The following is an 18973-nucleotide window of genomic DNA, read 5'->3' as shown; positions in this document are numbered from 1 at the left end:
AGTATCCAATATCAAAATATTGAAAACAATACAAATCAAGAAAAATCAAGTCAATCTGTTTGTGGTGGCTCTATGCCCGGTTAGAAAAGTAAATTATAAATCAAATTCAGAAATAAGACACTATTTGAATATTGGTAAAGAAGAACAATCCCCCTTTTATATAGGGCTATTACCATATTTGTGTCATCGGTATTCCCCTTAATTCATTTGATATTTTAACGTTTTAAACATGTAGAGAAGATCACAATGTCTAAGTTGTGTTGTTTACGCCGCAGTACTGCACCGGCGGTCAGTGCCGCAACACGATGGGCAGCTTCACGTGCGTGTGTCCGCCCGGCACCCGGTACGAACCGGACGAGCAAATCTGCCGAGACATTGACGAATGCGAGGGTGAGCTAGTTTTCCTCGTCAAGGATTATGACCGGGGGGATATCCCTCCCATGTTCCCGATCACGACAGGTTACAACCTTGTGTGTATCATCACACTGACTCATACGCATTGGCTTTCTAACATAAGGCCAATTGTCATGTGATCCCATTTCTGATAATGTTTTGAAAATTCTCACTTGGTTAACAAGATGCTACCAAATTGTTGAATTGTTTGAAAATTATAAATTCATTCGTTTTCTTTTAACTAAAATTTCTTTTTTTATAAAAGCAGTGGAGGCCTTGATTGTGAAAAAAAGCAAGTGAGAAAGTTCACATACTATAAATAATTGTTTTTAATAAATATCTTTTCTAAATTTATAAATAAAATACTTGTAAGTAACAATTTTATTGTATATCTGAAAAAAATAGGTTTTAAGTTAATTTAATGTTTTAAGTTAGTTTAATGTGAAATGACAGCTCATAAAAGTCTCAATAAAATTCTTAACAACTCATAATAATTGTCACACTATCGATATCATTGCACTGCTTGGCAATTTCATTACATGAATAATAAATATAATAATCGATGCTTAAAAGTTTACAAATTAAACGTTATTCTTATACTTTATTAAGGTGTAACTAAATCTTCTTTATAAGCAAATATAGATTTCAAGTAAAAAATATGTTTTTGCATTCTATAACTGAATCAGAAAAAAATGTAGTTTTTATCTAAGATACTTATTTGGGAATCTATAATATACAGACAATAGAAATATTTTATGGTATCTCCTGTTCTCTCAAGAATTATAAGATAATTAAGTATTACTCATATATAATATATAATATAATTAAGTATTACTTAAAATACAAATCATTATTATTTGCCTTTTCCCTGCAAGCGAAAATGATAATAGTGAGTGTTTATCGAGTCAATATAAAATGTATAGAGTTATTTAGGACTTATAAATTATGTTTGCTAATATCCGCCATTGTTATGATGCTGGACGTCGTTGTGCACCGTCGGTTACACTTTGCAGAACAATCGAACCCGTGCGACAACGGGCGCTGCATCAACACGCACGGCAGCTACGAGTGCGAATGCGAACACGGGTTTGTGCTGGACACCACTGGACAGCACTGTCTCGGTGAGTGTTATTGTACGAGAAACCTCAAAATATGTGTTAAGTAAGCAGTTACCAAGTTCACCTTGTCCAAAAAGTTAACATCGTAGTACGTTTTGTACAATAGCTAATCCCAGTTATAATGTATAATTAGATGAAATGAAAAAAAAACTGATGAAAATGGATGTGCGTCTTTCGAGTAGTTTTTTTGTCAGAAACGGCTTTCATTAGAGACAAAATTTCAGCTTTACATAAAGTTAAACTTCTTATGCCTCTGAAAATCAGTTTTTTATTTACTACCTAATTTAAATTACTGTTGATGCGTTTATGCCTATCTACTCCTTTAATTAGAATATATTTTGTAGCCCTTATCTTTCCATTTCTTTATTACTAAGACGAATAAGTATTTTTTTCAATTTCATACAATTTCATCTTATCTGACCAGTGACCAAAAGGATCCAAAAACCTAATCCTTAATCATGTGTTAACATCTTGAATCAATCAATGTGCTGATTAATCATAAACTTGTAGATAACCGCCGAGGCTCTTGCTGGCGAAGGGTAGTGGATGGACAGTGTGAAGCCGCGGCGCCGAAGCCGCTGCTCAGGCAGGAGTGCTGCTGCAGTGTGGGGCTGGCCTGGGGGTCGCCTTGTGAGCCCTGCGAGCCCGACGACTGCCCCTGCCCGAAGGGATTTGCTAAGGTTTGTCATCTGCATAATACCATTATCAGCCTATTTATAATGGTTAGGGCTCTCTTCTTAGGAAAGAGAGTTTAGATCCACCACGCTGGGGTTTGGCGGGCTGAAGGTCTCTACTAACCATTATCAGACAATAAAAGTTAATGACAACTAGCTTTAGGCTTCCCAATATCATATCTATCAAGAATCAGCCTCAAATTAATATCTGGTTTTTCAAAAGCCTACCCTCTAAAGTAGAACTATATCAGCCACCAAAACCACTATTTGTCGCATTCAGAATACACAATCTATACATATAAACCGTAAACTTAGTGAGGTGAGGAGTGAAGTGAGTGAGTTATGAAGTATTCGTTTACACAGTACCTTCTGTCTCAAGCAAGTAAATTAAAAAAGTGAATATAACATGCGTGTGTAGTTGGACGGCGCGACGTGCCGCGACGTGGACGAGTGCATGCTGACGCCGGAGCTGTGCATCGGCGGCCAGTGCGTCAACACGGACGGCTCCTACCGCTGCGAGTGTCCGCCGGGACTGACGCTAGACGCTGCTGGTGAGAGATTGTTGTCAGATACCACGACCAGTGACTGAAATAACCAGGAGGAAACCATATAAACAACACGCATTTGGCCGACCGAATCGGCAAGACTACGCACAGTTAGCTGTAAGCGTTTGTGCGCTATTTCTGTGACGGCGAATGCGATCCGCCTAGCCAAAATCATGCGTGCAGATCAATAACTACAATAGCCCGACAATTGTCCGTTTCACGACCGCTTGTGATCGTGGCCGCAAATCTGTTCGCAGCTAAACCGTAGTTTATTATTGACAAAAACATTTTATTCTTATTACTTGTTTTCTTCCAGGCAATCGTTGTGTAGACACTCGACGCGAGTACTGTTACACGGACTATGTAGGGGGTCGTTGCTCGAATCCTCTTCAGGTGGTCGTGTACAAGGCCATATGCTGCTGCTCTTCGCTTGGCAAGGCCTGGGGAGACAGCCGCTGCGAACCTTGCCCTAAAAAAGGTTCTATAAGTTATATTTCCTAAAGTATTTTCTCTATAATCTGCTTAAAGACCTTGGCCTCACTAGAACTGGAGATAATTCTACACTATCCATAACCGCTATAACTAAGATTCTACTCCAAAATTTACCTGGATAGGGAGAACAACCCGAACAAAGAAGGGGGTTTAAGAGAGATAAGATGTTTACAACTAGAACAATTAACTCTACACTCGGGTCACTCGATGACTGGTGAATCTATAGAATTTTAAGAAATCTTGACTTTCAGTTTAATTTTGCATTTTTGCAAAGAAATTTATACAACAAAAACAATTTTAAACTATTAGGAAATTAACATAGCCATAACATCTAAGTGTGATGTTTGATGTTTCCAATATTGATACTGATTTTTATTTATTTCAGGAACGGATTCGTATCGCGATCTCTGCATATCTGACGGTGAATATCCGTCGACCATCTGGGACCGCCCTGTACCCGGTGGCCCAAACCGAACCGACATTTGGAGTCAAACCGGCGGCGGGGGCGGCAGACCGGGCGAGGGGTGGGATACCGACGGTGGGAACTGGGAAAATGGGACAGATAGCTGGGGACCCGGCGGGGTGGGCACGGGAGTTATTCCTGGACAAATGGAGGTCAACGAGTGTGCCGCTTTCCCGGGGCTATGTGGACACGGGAGATGTAGGAACATGCTTGGAACGTTTACATGTGATTGCTTCCCTGGTTATGAAAAGGTACGTGGATTACTTACGTATTTAGAAGTAACTTTGCGATTTTCGTCATCTTGTGACTAATATTTCTCCGTGACATTTTTACATCATCATGAGGTTCCCAAAACAGAAGTTGTTGAATTGCTTGAAATTAACCTTTTTGCTATTTAGAATTTTGATAGAAGAAAGAAAAGTCCCTAATGTTTGTCTATTCTGTAATACGGTAAAAGTTCAGTTAAGTTACCGGGTTGTGACATCGCTCGTTTATAGTGACGAAAAAGTACATTTTAATTTTGGCGTGCTATGAAAAAAGTTCCAATTCGAATAAGACGTTGAAGTTACTGGTTTTTTCAGGATTCAAAGAACCACACGTGCGTGGACGTGAACGAGTGCGAGATCGTGGACGACGTGTGCGGCGCGGGCGAGTGCCGCAACACGGAGGGCAGCTTCACGTGCCACTGCCGCCCGGGGTACACCACCGACGAGCTCTCCAAAGTGTGCGTCGGTGAGTTGCAAGGTTAATGGTGACAAAGGGAAACTGCTGAATTGAGGGCCCAGCCTGCGAGGTGCGGGAGTGTAGGTTTGACAAAAACGAGTTGTTTAAACTTCTTTTTTGACCACACGACTGTAGTAAAACTTCTTCCTAATTTCTCGTGTGGGATTTGCTTTATTTCATAAGCTTCTACTAGTTACTTCACAATTATGCCGTTAAAAGACTAAATGGATTTGGCGCTGGGCTTGTATTGTAGTTTAGTTGTGTTACTACAGATGGCGCTTTTAAAACAACTTAACGGTATTTCGATTACACTTCTCGTAACGAATTCCAGCTTTTTTTATTATTAACAAGTTAGCCCTTGAATCTAACAATCTAAGATGGAAGCGGGCTAACTTGTTAGAAGGAGGATGAAAATGCACACCCCTTTCGTTTTCTATTATCTCAGGTCTTTGTTGGTAGGATGGTAGCCTAGCTACGGCCGAAGCCTCCCACCAGCGTGACCTGGACCAATTAAGAAAACCTCAATCGGCCCTGCCGGGGATCAAACCCAGGACATAGATCTTGTAAATCCACCGCGCATACTACTGCGCCACGGATGCCGTCGTCAAGTCGACGTCGTAGCTTATTCACCAAGTCAAGCGTGCGTAAAGAAGTTTTACTTTAAAAATATGCCACCTCCACAAAAATAGTTGCATCTTTGTATACGTGATTGTAGCTAGACTGTATATTATTTTATTTTGTACAGATGTTAACGAGTGCGTGGAAAACCGTGCGTTGTGTCGCGGCGGACGCTGCGTCAACACGCCGGGCTCGTTCCGCTGCGAGTGCGCGCCCGGCATGGAGCTGGCGCCCGACCGCCTCTCCTGCAAGGACATAGACGAGTGCTCTATCACCTCGGGTGAGTGAATTCTTGACAATCTGCACTTACTTCCTAGAAGACCTACTACAAAACTAATGCTTCATATAACTTCATAAACTTCAAGTCACTCAGCGCGCTATGTAGAGATCTATGCTTGGAATCTCTTTGAGGGATAAAATCCAGGACGAAGTGATTCGTTAAAGAACTAAAGTAGCCGACATTTTTCTCATGGCTGGTACACTGAAGTGGCGGTGAGCTGGTCATGTCTGTCGGATGATCGAACATCGCTGGAATCGACAGGTCCTGTAGTGAACGCTGCTTCAAATAGACTTGTGTCCAGCAGTGGACACATAATGTCTGATGATAATGATTAATAATTAATAATTAGCGTGCAAATAATAATATTTGCACGCTTTGCAATTGATATTACTATTCTGTGATGTGAAATCATTGACATGTGTACCAACTCCACTTTACAGGTATCTGCAGTAACGGCGCCTGCGAGAACCAGATGGGCACCTACCAGTGCGTGTGCGACGAGGGCTACGCGCAGTCCACGGTGAAGTCCCACTGCGACGACATCGACGAGTGCTCGGAGGACCCGACGCGCTGCCAGCACGAGTGCATCAACACGCCCGGCTCCTACCACTGCACGTGCAGGTGGGTGACATGGTTACACTACCTATAACACAACTTTTTTGAATGATTAATGGTTGTTAGATCGACTACTTAATTTACCAAGTAAACATAATGATTTAGGGTGTTGGATGCGATTGATTATTCTACTAAATCTATGCCATTAGTTTGGAAAGTATTCCTGGGATTTATAGAGGAGAGGAAGAGGAGGTTATCTTTTCCCACCAATTCAGTAAAGGCTAAGATAAGAAGAAGGCATCGTGTAACGATTCAGTGTTTCACTGTTTCAGTGTGTGCACTGAAGAAACATAAATTAAACATGGTAGAATAAATTTAGCCTTTTTTGGTTCTGATTGAACTACAATGGTCGCAAAATAAAAAGTAGACTGAAGGAAACTAGAGTTTTTGAAAGAATTTTCAGTTAAGTAAAAGTCTTGAGAGAGGGTGCAACACCATTCCTTGACCGTTCTGAGTTGAGGATAACTTCTTAACCGTGGAGATATTGAGGCTATTTTATTTTAGCTATGAAGTTATCTTCGTTCTAAAAACTTTTGCACTGTACATGCTGCACTTCTGTACTGCTGAGAGCATGTTAAGCCGTCAGTCGGTCAAAGAAACAATCATTACTGTAATCTCGCTAACCTGCATTTTAGCAGAGCTGTGGGTCTCAGATCCATATGCCCTCTGCTAAGGCCAGTCCCTGTAATAGGCTGACAATAAGTAATGTCCAGGGACGGCTGGCACCTGCGCGCGGACGGGCGCACGTGCCGCGACGTGGACGAGTGCGCGGGCGGCGCGCGCGCGTGCGGCGGCGGCGTGTGCCGCAACACGCCCGGCTCCTACATCTGCACGTGCGGCGAGGGGCTGCTGCCCGCGCCCGACGACGCCAAGCCCACCTGCCTCGATGTTGACGAGTGCTCTGACGTGAGTACTGACTGACCTCACATTGTTTGTTAGGTAGTAGTAGACGGAATAAGCAGGTGAACCACCCTATGTAACGTGAAATAGAGCAACACATCGCGGTAAACCAATCATGGTGCTGCTCTGCACATGTCCATGTAAATCAGCTTTACTATAAAAATTATAACCTCAGTTGTAACCGAAATGGCATACCGGTTAGTTTTAAAAGCACTATCTGCTAAACTACGACACACAACACAAGTAAGCCCTTTGTGAATCCGTTTAGTCTTTTGAAGGCTTGTGAAGTAAAACAAGTCCAACACGACGACACTACTAACCGCTATTAATGTTCAAGTTTTTCATTTATTTATGAAATAAGTATTTATGAAATATTGAGTGGTCTATAGCACACTCGTTTCTTTAACCTTTCTTTCTGTATATATTTTACTAATTAGCGAGAAATAAGACAAAGAAGCTCACGATGTCCTGTAAATTTCAGATACCGGATCTGTGCGGCGCCGGCGAGTGCCGCAACACCATCGGCAGCTTCGTGTGCCGCTGCCCCGACGGCTACAGCGTCAAGCCCGAGCAGGGGCCCGCCTGTACCGACGACGACGAGTGCGAGCTGGGCACGTGCGACTGCCACCCGTCCGCTGACTGCATCAACTTGCCGGTGAGAGCTCACTACTACTACTGCCCCGACGGCTACAGCGTCAAGCCCGAGCAGGGGCCCGCCTGCACCGACGACGACGAGTGCGAGCTGGGCACGTGCGACTGCCACCCGTCCGCTGACTGCATCAACTTGCCGGTGAGAGCTCACTACTACTACTGCCCCGACGGCTACAGCGTCAAGCCCGAGCAGGGGCCCGCCTGCACCGACGACGACGAGTGCGAGCTGGGCACGTGCGACTGCCACCCGTCCGCTGACTGCATCAACTTGCCGGTGAGAGCTCACTACTACTACTGCCCCGACGGCTACAGCGTCAAGCCCGAGCAGGGGCCCGCCTGCACCGACGACGACGAGTGCGAGCTGGGCACGTGCGACTGCCACCCGTCCGCTGACTGCATCAACTTGCCGGTGAGAGCTCACTACTACTACTGCCCCGACGGCTACAGCGTCAAGCCCGAGCAGGGGCCCGCCTGCACCGACGACGACGAGCTGGGCACGTGCGACTGCCACCCGTCCGCTGACTGCATCAACTTGCCGGTGAGAGCTCACTACTACTACTGCCCCGACGGCTACAGCGTCAAGCCCGAGCAGGGGCCCGCCTGCACCGACGACGACGAGTGCGAGCTGGGCACGTGCGACTGCCACCCGTCCGCTGACTGCATCAACTTGCCGGTGAGAGCTCACTACTACTACTGCCCCGACGGCTACAGCGTCAAGCCCGAGCAGGGGCCCGCCTGCACCGACGACGACGAGTGCGAGCTGGGCACGTGCGACTGCCACCCGTCCGCTGACTGCATCAACTTGCCGGTGAGAGCTTACTATTACTACTGCGACGAAACTAATACGGCCTTCTTGTTCCGTCAACTGTTATATAAGTATCTAATCTATACCTAACAATAGATGGACAATGGGCATCTTTCAGTGACGGTAACCTTTAACAGAACATCCCTAGAAAGAGCTTGCAAGAAACTATTATATTATTGTCAATACGTTGAGCACACTACATTTTAGGACCTCATTCTTCAGTTCAGAACACAAAGTTCTTGGTGGAATAATATATTTACTTTTCAGAACAAGCTCTTTCTTATAGAGCTGCTTCTTTCCTTCTATAGTATCCTAACTTTTCTACCTTGTGAAATGAAAAGTTGGGATATTATGTTATACCAATTGTATAACTGCATCGTTCACAATAGTCTAAAGGAAATCTGAACGATATTCCTCAGGGTTCCTTCCAATGCCGCTGCCGCGACGGCTGGCGGGGCGACGGCACGGAGTGCGAGGACGTGGACGAGTGCCTCACCAACAACGGCGGCTGCCACCCGCGCGCCAACTGCAGCAACACGGACGGCTCCTTCATGTGTCTCTGCGACACGGGCTACAAGGGCGACGGGTGAGTTCCATGATATCTATTGACAACAGAGACAGATTATGCCAACCAACAGTGGCGAAATCAAAAATAGAATCCTATAAAACTACATTTTAAATACCGCCGTTATTGGTCGAAGACGGTCTTTCTTTCTTATCGGGATGCGGTGCGCATCTTCTAAAGAAAAGTATTACGAGAACTGTTAATTTAATTCATTTTGTGCTTCTGTTTTCTGTATTCTGAAGAAAATGTTTCTAGTCTTTATTACTTTTATGAATAGCAGACCCAGCAAACGTTGTTATGCCATAAAGATTATTCACTTATGGGTATGAAATATAACACGAGAATTTTATATATTACATAAATATATCATATTGTATTATATCGTAGTTATTCGTGCGTGGACATCGACGAGTGCGCCAACGACCCAACGTTGTGCGAGAACGGGCACTGCACCAACACGCCCGGCGGGTATGAGTGCGACTGTGACGTTGGATTCACCAAATCTGACGATGGAAAGTCTTGTCCTGGTGAGTTTCTACAATAAAATTTAATAACGCTTCAATAGAACTGGTACTTTAAAAGATTTTGCACCTCCTCTTTTAGGTAGAGTTAACAAGAACCGTCTTATAATATAAGAATGTATTTTGTAGTTTCAATTCATTCCTCTTACGAGATGGCGTAAAAGAAAATCTGTTTCTGTATGGAATTTAAACTGCGACAGGTAGTTGAAAGAGAAAATACAAACCCGAAATATTAGATTAATCTCATATAGTTTCATACCTTATCGCTGTTTGAAATCCATAAATATTCAAGTTTCTCTTACGCGATCGAAAAGTTATTAAACTCAAAAGTTGTATATAATGTGTAGTTTAATTTGACTTTTTTCATAGTGTGATTATTATTATTTATTTGTGATGCGTCGAATTACAAAATAGAATTTACTATCGTGCTAAAGGGTTGCCTGCTTAATTTTACTTTCGGACAGTATTTCATATAGTGACGGTTCGCTTTTGCTTACTCTTCTTATGTCTACTCTCACCATTGTCATCATTGACAGCCGATGGATGTAGCTAGACCGCTGGATAAAAGTATCTTGATTCATAGACTTCCAAATACCATAAATCCAGTCATCGTGCCACCCTCCGTATGTAAATAAGTATGTGTTTGTTTGTATTCTAGATATGGACGAATGCGCGACGTTCGACAACGTATGCGTGTTCGGTCGCTGCGAGAACACGTATGGCATGTTCAAGTGTATCTGTGACAAGGGATACCAGTCCGATAGTGTGGATGACTGTGAGTATACCTATCATCAGTTTATATTATACGGTGACGATGATAGTAAGATGACAACATCCTGAAATAATTTGCCTAGAAGAATTCCCACGACGATGATACGCTCGACATAGGTATATACAAATTAATATATTTTTTGCGCCAGTACTCTTTGCCAAAAGAGAGCTCAGTAAGGCCCTTGTCCACTGCAAATATATACCTACATACTCACATTTATCTAATATTTAAATGATTTGTTGAGACTGCACACTTCAGGATTATAAAGGTCCTTGACATTCAAGAAACTTAGTCCAGACCTGTGTGGGAAGTATTATATATTATTGGTCACTCAAGATAAGCAGTCGATATCACGTCAACATTGCGTAGACTTTACAGTCCAGGAAATCCAGTTCAGTTTGTAAATCCACTGTGCACAACATAACAATAAACATTATATAATAGTCAATACCATTATGTCAAGTTTTAGACAAGAATTTAGATTTTTAACTGTGTAGAAAAATGTCCAGTGAATGTTATGGTCCATTTCCAGTGATGCCAGGCTTCAACTGCACTGACGTGGACGAGTGCAAGTCTCCGCAGTCGTGCCAGTACGGGCAGTGCATCAACACGCAGGGCTCCTACATCTGCCGCTGCCCGCCCAACTATGAGCTGGTCTCTGACGGCACCGCTTGTTACGGTAACTATTATGATAATATCCTTTTGACCAACCTCATGTTACGATTAGCAATTTTCGCAGGAGATATTGAAGTACACGTGTGAGTGTGCAAACAAAGTTGCAGTCTCCCTTATTCTCATAGCCTGATGGGACGGCTACGGCTGTAAAAAGATTAGGCGCTGTACCGATTGCTTTGCGTGCTCGCTGAAATAACTTTATGTATAACCTCACATATTATTAACAGATAATCTCAAATATTATTTCAAATGTTTCAGATTCAAGGAAGGCACGCTGTTACGGCAAAGTAGATTTGCGTTCGGGCACGGAGCAGTGTCACGACAGCGACCAAATATCTGAAGACGGCACTATGGCGGCCTGCTGTTGTTCTGTGGGTAGGTAGATATCTTTAGCTCTTGTAAATTTCACCCCTGATTCAAGATAAATAATAGGGCAGTTGTCGGCTGCTTGTGGTTCTTGCTATGTTAAGTTACGGCCTTTTAATTCCATTTGCAAATATTAATAATTTACTAATAAATCCTTTAAAATTGTAGAATATTTTATATTCTACGATTTTAAACCGAAAAAGCAAAATGTGTACCACTATCAAATTATAATATAGGGCCCTAGTTATAATATAAATAGCTAACATAAGGTTAAATCTATCAAAGAAGTCTCTGTGTATCTTTGGAAAACATTTTATATGCCTATTGAGATATGGATACCGTTGGAACTAAAAGTTAAAATTTTTCAGGTGCTGCTTGGGGAAATTACTGTGATCTCTGTCCGGAGCCGGGCTCTGAGGCGTATAGACAGTTATGTCCAGGAGGACCGGGCTACCAACCAGTTTTAGAACCTGTAAGTTGAATACATCTTCGTTTTAAGACAATCGTATAAAATGTTTGCTGCCAAAGCGCTTGGTGGCTGTCACAATCAGTTAATTCCTACATTTAAATATACAATTATGCATAACATTGATTCAAAACTTTCTTTTCTCAAAGTTGCTCAAGATTTTTCATTGATAGTTTAATCTGAACGAAGTTATTGTAATGTAAGACTGAACTGCTCTAAGAGTCTTCTGTGAGATTTTGATAAGAGATAAATCGGTCTGATGAGATTTATGGGCTCAGTTCTCATGGCAATGTAATGTAATGTTTCTTAAAACTCACGTCTGGGTGACGTAAGTAGACTAAGACATCATCTTTGCTGAAAAAGACCGTGTGCAGAGATGGAGTTGTAGTTTTGTTATCGTTTGTGTCATAACGGACTTTTTTTGGGCGTTTATCTCAGCAATCCGTTATGTGTGGTATTTTTCTTTTTTTTTATCTTGGATAGGCTTGCGCTTGACTACAATCATGCCTGATGGTGAGCAATGATAAGGTTTAAGATGAAACGCGCTTACCTAGAAAATACCTATTCACTCTTGCCTTGAAGGTGCACAAATTGTAGGTGATAGGAAACACAGGCGCCGCAAGGGCATTCCACATCTTAGCCGTTCTAATTAGAAACGTAACGCAAAACGTTTTGTGCGGGTTGACTGAACGTCGACATCAAAGGAATGCCATCATTACATTGTAAACATCCGACAATTGCAGCCGTCGTACGTGGTGACGCTGGCCGACATCGACGAGTGCGCGCAGCATCCAGAGCTGTGCGCCGACGGCACGTGCACCAACACGTTCGGCTCGTTCGTGTGCACGTGCGGCGAGGGCCGCCAGCTCACGGCGGACGAGCAGCGCTGCGAGGACGTGGACGAGTGCGCGCGCCCCGAGGTGTGCGGGCCCGGCGTGTGCCGCAACATGCCCGGCTCCTACGTGTGCCTGTGCCCCGAGGGATACGTCGCCATGCCCAACGGGAGTAAGGCATTCTATTGTTATGCTCTAATCGTCATCTTCTTTACTTTATCCCACTTTAGTGGGGTCAGAAAAATATGTTAATTTCTTCCTTTCGCTTCTATCGTTCGTCAACTTATCATCTCCTTTTACACTCATGTCCTCTTCCATACACTCCAACAAATTCTTCATTGACCTTCCTCTCCTCTTGTAATTTCAACATTCTTCTGGCAAAATGACTTTCATCCCTCCGTATTACCAATATAACCTTTCACTCTTTAACTTTCCTGTCACGTGCACCACTTTCAGACTTTTGATTTTACACTCATTCCTTGTTTTGTCCATTCTTATCACACCATCTCAACATACGTATTTCATTAAATTTTTTGGGATCCAATGATGCGTTTAGTATATCGTTCAGTATTAGTTGTTGTATTTGTGTTTAGGGACAAAAGGTCTTATGTTTAGCAGTGCACTTCTACTGGCTAATTGTGGTGTTGGTCTACCAGATGATTCTCAAGTGGTAAACAAAATTGGAGGTTAATGTAGTTATTGACGATCATAAAAAATTAAAAACGTCTATTTGTTATAAGAAATTTAAAACTACAACTTTATCCTGGACCTTGGCATTAAGATATCCTTATCTAATTTTCAGAGGAATGCGTAGACGTCCGTCAAAGACAGTGCTACATGGACTGGGACCCAGACACGGGCCGGTGTTCCGCCGCCGTAGGGGTGCCGCAAACTAAGTACCTCTGCTGCTGCTCCGTGGGCAAGGCGTGGGGGGCGCCGTGCGAGGCGTGTCCGGACAAGGGGTCGCAGGAGCACATGGCGCTGTGCGGGGAGAAGCCGGGGGAGTACATCAACCCCATGACCAACGAGACCAAGCCGATCAACGAGTGCGACATCATGCCTCAGTTATGCAAGCCCGGAACTTGCCACGACACGCCCACTGGCTTCCAGTGCGGATGTGATCATGGGTATGTTTGGACTTTTCAAATTAATTTGGTGAGGGGAAAGTTACCGTGTTAGTCGTTAATGAGCAGCGATAGTAGGTAGACATCGCGGACATCACATTAGTCTCGTATCTCTAGTCAATCTTTTGTAAGGTAGAGTGACAATATGACGACTTTCAGAGAGAACTCACCCCGCGGTTTCGTTTGAATAACGCGCCATATTTGTGATATTACTTCCATCTAATTTGGTAACGAAGAAACGTAATATTTAATAGCCTGGATTTATTAAAGTTTATGTTATGTAAACTTAAGAATCTAAATGAGGTTGCACATTATCTCTCTTTCAGTTACGAACACGACAACACCTCCCACCTGTGCCGCGACATCGACGAGTGCACGTCACACCGCTCGCCGTGCCGCGGGCTGGCGCAGTGCGTCAACCTGCCCGGCACGTACGAGTGCAAGTGCCCTGCCGGCTACCGGCTCACGGCCGCGCTGGACGAGTGCGAGGACGTGGATGAGTGCGCCGACGAGAGGTTGTGCGAGCACGGAGAGTGCAGGAACACTATCGGGTCTTACCGGTCAGTACCGACTTTGTACTATTATTGAAATAAATCTTCTTTACGCACGCTTGACTTAAGAATTAAGTTGGTGAATGCATTATGAATTTGTAATTAGGAGATGCGTTCTGTCATCTATGGGTATAGTGAAACAGTGTTTGTTATTTGAAACTAACAGTAGATAGAGTTAGAAACAATCCCTTCCTGTTGCTATGCTGCCTGAGGCTTTGTTTTATGGTTTTCAAAAAGTTTTACTTCAGTAGTGTGGTCTAAAGTACACTCGTTTCTTTACTAGCTACATTTGTCATGTATTTGTAGTTGCGAGTGCATGCCGGGCTACATGCTGCGCGACAACGCGTGTCGCGACGTGGACGAGTGCAACCGGCCGCGGCCGTTGTGTCGCAACGGCACGTGCGAGAACCTGCCCGGCACATACGCGTGCCACTGTGACGAGGGCTTCAAGCCCGGCGCCAACAACGACTGTATCGGTGAGTAGTTTATCGGCGGTTCTTCTCACTATTGTTTGCGGTTTCATGCTACGCCACAAAGTGGATGAGAGCTTCTATAAAAGGCTTTCGTGTTTTAATATAATATGGTTATGGGTAATATCCTTGCAGATATCAACGAGTGTCGTGAGGGAGGCATGGTGTGCCGCAACGGGCGCTGCCGCAACACGGCGGGCTCGTTCCGCTGCGAGTGCGCGCCCGGCTACACGCTGACGGGCGACGGACGGAACTGCCGCGACGTGGACGAGTGCACCGAGCTGCCCTCGCCGTGCGGACGAGACGGCACGCCCTCATGCACCAACACCAACGGCGGGTACGTGTGCTACAGTGTACCTACATGAACATACTGCAATTTATTTACGACCAAATTTGCCGACTAATGCTGAAGCAGTTTGCCACGTGTGGTTAGATGGTAAGGGCAATAAAAAGTACAAAATACATTGGTATTTTGTACTTTTTTTTGCCCTTACCATCGTTAGTAGAGCTAAGAATGTGTTCTCGAGTTGTTAGTATCGGCATGTGCAGGCCACATGTCGACTTACAATTTGGTATGTTATCAAGTTGTAGATAGTCTACGAACTAAATATGAATATGGATAAGCTAGATATAATTATATGATAATATTTATATGGATAACGCTACAGCGGCAATGAACAGGGCACACAGTTTGAAGAGCTAATGAATGTAGGGAGCTGAAATATTAATGCCGTCAGTGATTTATCAGATATCATCAACGGGAACAAACTTGTGCTCATTTGGGCATCAATGGCCCCGCGGTTTACTAACATGGTTCCCGTTCCCTTGGGAATAGGGGGATAAATTTATAAGCTATGACATTCACAAACGCCGTGGCTTTCTATTGGTCAAAGAATTTCCAAAATCGGTTCATTAAATCCAGAAATTACTTCAACAACCTCACAAACTTTGCTTCTTTAAAGTATTAGTACAGTTAATGTAGAAGTTGATTGTGTGGGCAGGTACGAATGTTCGTGCGGAGTGGGCTGGCGGCTGGTCGGCAAGCGCTGCGTGGACCGCGACGAGTGCCGCGAGACGCCCTACGTGTGCGCGGGCGGGGACTGCCACAACTTTAATGGAGGGTGAGTTGTTGGACAGTGTATTCATTAGTTGTTGTCAATGTTGTCATCAGTGTTTTCCATGTCCACGTTCTTGTTTCATCGAATGGACATCCAATAAGAAGCTTTCGTCTATTCGAATAATTTTAATATGGAATATGATTTATTAAACTGACATGTTACTTTAGTTTGAGTAGCTGCTAATCTATTTTGATTAATTTTAATTTAAATACGAATTAGTATTATACAAACTAATATTATGTATTTTATTTCAGTTACCGGTGCGACTGTCCCGCTGGTTGGCGGTTCGACAAGGCTGCCGCAGTGTGCGTGGATGAACGGAAAGAGTTGTGCTACGACGAGTGGAACGCGGGCCGCTGCCACAAGGCGCGCCCTCTGCAGTTGGGCCGGCCGGAGTGCTGCTGCTCTGAAGGTCAGCTCAATGTGATGTTGGCGATTGGACAAGGCGGCCTAAATGGACGAATGAAAAGAGTTCGGAGAGAGATAAAGTCACTCTGAAAGTCCAATAATTGTGACGTGGGTGATACGCATAATTCGCGTGCGTGCGTGTGTGTTCAACAGAAGCCGTGCGATTATTTATGTTTACCTGATAATTCACTAGTCTGAATAAAGTAAATTAGCTTTTACTAATATTATACTAATCTACTTTTAAAGTTATTAAAGGGCCCTCGCCTGAATAAAATAGACTAAAGGGATAAATAATTGAAACTTCGTTCATCCTTTCGACGTTACAGGTGCGGCCTGGGGTAGATACTGTGAGCGATGCCCGGCGCCGGACTCCCCGGAGTTTCTGCGCATCTGTCAGGGAGGGATGGGCAGACCGAACCTCACGCAAGACTTGGACGAATGTAAGGTCCGCCCGGACGTGTGCAAGGGAGGCCACTGTATAAACACGGACGGGTCCTTCCGCTGCGACTGCGCGCCAGGATACGTCCTGGACGGGACGGGGCTCGCGTGCGTGGACGCGGACGAGTGCGCCACGGACCCGCGGATATGCGGCAACGGGACGTGCACCAACACCCCCGGGGGATACGAGTGCAGGTGTAACTACGGCTTCACACAGGGAACTGAGCAGGTGTGTTTTAAAAAGTCAGTCACTTTCTTGCTTCTTGTCAAATGACAAAGACCCAACTTGTGTATAAGCTGACACTTATCAGAAGGTGGTGAAACTGGCCCATAGTCCTCAAAACTTTTAATATTGCTTCGTAGTATTTTTGTCTCCCGCAATTTATATTTATTAGCAAACTGCGGACACCTAATAGCGAACTGTGCTATGTAATGTAATGGTACAATACAACGTACGTTCCTCAGACGTGCGTGGACATCGACGAGTGCGCGGAGGGGCGCGCGGCGTGCTCGTTCCGCTGCCACAACACGGCGGGCTCGTTCCGCTGCACGTGCCCCTTCGGCTACCGCCTGGCGCCCGACGGCGTGCACTGCCGCGACGTGGACGAGTGCGCCGCCGACCCCGCCGTGTGCGCGCACGCCTGCGAGAACGTCGTGGGCTCCTACATCTGCAAGTGCCCCGAAGGTACTGTCGCTCGTATTGCTAGTGTCGCTAGTCGTTACTAGCGTCAGGGACAGTGTCGTTGTTGTTGTTTCACGTGTCACCTGTCGGCAGGCTACAAGAGGACGTCGGCGCCGCACGACTCGCCCGACGCGTGCGAGGACGTGGACGAGTGCGCCGAGCGCTCGGACAAGTGCTCGCCCGGCGTGTGCATCAACACGGACGGCGGGTACACGTGCGACTGCGACGCGGGCTACGAGCCCAGCGAGGACGGCCAGTCTTGCATCGGTAACGTCACATCATCGATTATTTTATGCTATGTTTGCGTATTACTTTTTTATTTATTAAAAAAATATATATTAGCTAGATGTTTTAATATGATTATAACTGACAAAGTCGCTTCCCCCGGCATAACCCAGGGCCTTTCAGCTGGATGAAACGATATCTGACCGGGGGGAGACAGCCTGGATGTAGATTTCTTCAAGAATTAGACTTAAGTCCATTAGTTAATACTTTAACCTGAACTTAACCTTAAAATATAGTACCTCTAAGATTGACGACACGATGCAGCTAGTGATATGCTAATAACAAAGCTATCCCCCCAGACCGGCGCACGGGCATGTGCCACCGCTCGCTGGTGTCGGGGCGCTGCGTGCCGGAGCCGTGGCCGCGCTCGCTCGCCTCCACGCCGACCCCGCCCACACAGGTTACCAAGTCAGTGATCAGACTTTCATTGTATTATTAATCACCTCATATAGTTAACTTTTATCTCATCATTATCAGCCTGTTTTAACGGGCTCACACGGCTAGGCCTCCCTCCTAACATGAAGGGACTTGTATCTACCACTATAGAAAAAACAAAAAATAACAGAAGAAAAAGGAAGATGACTTCCTTATGACAAAGACAATTGTACATAGAATCAATTGGCTACACTATTTGTGCACATAAGATAGTATGATAATCTGTAAAATAGAAAATAATTCGTAATACATATTTCCTTTTCCTCCATTTCCTCTTCCAAACATCACGATTTTAAGTTGTTTCCATCCAGCGGCTTCTTGTAATCCGCTTGAAATCTTCGTTCCACTTTTGTGGGGAGTTGACCAATCCAATAGCGCTCTTTTCGGTGCGCGTTTGTCATTCCAGCACCTTGGCTCTTCGAACTATGTGCCCGCTACTATATCAATTCAAAGATCTATTACGAAATGACAGAAATCAAACAAAATCAAGACGAACCTATTTCTAGGGCACAGTGTTGCTGCACGCTCGGTGTGGCGTGGGGCCCGGAGTGCGAGCTGTGTCCGCTGCCCGGCACGCCTGAGCGCATGGACCTCTGCTCTCGGCCCAACCTCATCACCGACAACATGGGGGGACATGGCGGTGGCGGCATCGGCGGTGGGGGCATCGGGGGCGGCGGCATCGGCGGCGGCGACGGACTCATCACTGACATCTTCGGGGACATCGATGAGTGTGCTGCGATGCCCGGACTGTGCGCGCCGGGACGGTGTATCAATACCATTGGAAGGTGAGGTCTAATCTAAAAATATACTATATTGAATTTTATTCTTGAAGAACAACTTTATCCACCGTGTGTTAAGTGGGAAACCAAAACCTATATCAGAGAAAAACTTTGCAGGCATGCAAACAACACGTCAATAATTTGCCGATCTTTATAATTCACTTGAGTCACAGGTATTTTTGAATATTTATGATTCATCAAATTTTTA

At 44.8% G+C, this 18973-nt stretch overlaps 1 protein-coding gene across 4 annotated transcripts in view; it reads left to right on the top strand.

Annotated features, from left to right (window-relative positions):
- Positions 1-18973, top strand: part of LOC112051277 (fibrillin-2-like) — a 61966-nt gene that overhangs the window by 36231 nt on the left and 6762 nt on the right. For 3 of the 4 annotated variants that reach the window (XM_052886462.1, XM_052886463.1, XM_052886464.1), the window contains exons 18-46: positions 276-459; positions 1407-1514; positions 2022-2191; positions 2604-2736; positions 3047-3208; positions 3608-3936; positions 4267-4417; positions 5154-5306; positions 5747-5927; positions 6635-6827; positions 7303-7476; positions 8697-8863; positions 9230-9369; positions 10022-10138; positions 10668-10814; positions 11069-11185; positions 11545-11648; positions 12386-12647; positions 13278-13602; positions 13926-14159; positions 14457-14626; positions 14756-14957; positions 15622-15741; positions 15993-16150; positions 16473-16813; positions 17050-17269; positions 17360-17533; positions 17851-17959; positions 18493-18771. In XM_052886462.1, the coding sequence (XP_052742422.1) occupies positions 276-459; positions 1407-1514; positions 2022-2191; positions 2604-2736; positions 3047-3208; positions 3608-3936; positions 4267-4417; positions 5154-5306; positions 5747-5927; positions 6635-6827; positions 7303-7476; positions 8697-8863; positions 9230-9369; positions 10022-10138; positions 10668-10814; positions 11069-11185; positions 11545-11648; positions 12386-12647; positions 13278-13602; positions 13926-14159; positions 14457-14626; positions 14756-14957; positions 15622-15741; positions 15993-16150; positions 16473-16813; positions 17050-17269; positions 17360-17533; positions 17851-17959; positions 18493-18771 (5324 nt within the window). The remainder of the gene's footprint in view (positions 1-275; positions 460-1406; positions 1515-2021; positions 2192-2603; positions 2737-3046; positions 3209-3607; positions 3937-4266; positions 4418-5153; positions 5307-5746; positions 5928-6634; positions 6828-7302; positions 7477-8696; positions 8864-9229; positions 9370-10021; positions 10139-10667; positions 10815-11068; positions 11186-11544; positions 11649-12385; positions 12648-13277; positions 13603-13925; positions 14160-14456; positions 14627-14755; positions 14958-15621; positions 15742-15992; positions 16151-16472; positions 16814-17049; positions 17270-17359; positions 17534-17850; positions 17960-18492; positions 18772-18973) is intronic. The other variant, XM_052886465.1, reaches the window with a different exon arrangement.

The sequence above is a fragment of the Bicyclus anynana genome, chromosome 17 (assembly GCF_947172395.1).
Source record: "Bicyclus anynana chromosome 17, ilBicAnyn1.1, whole genome shotgun sequence".
NCBI lineage: Eukaryota > Metazoa > Arthropoda > Insecta > Lepidoptera > Nymphalidae > Bicyclus > Bicyclus anynana.
This window is presented reverse-complemented; position numbering and strand designations above follow the sequence as displayed.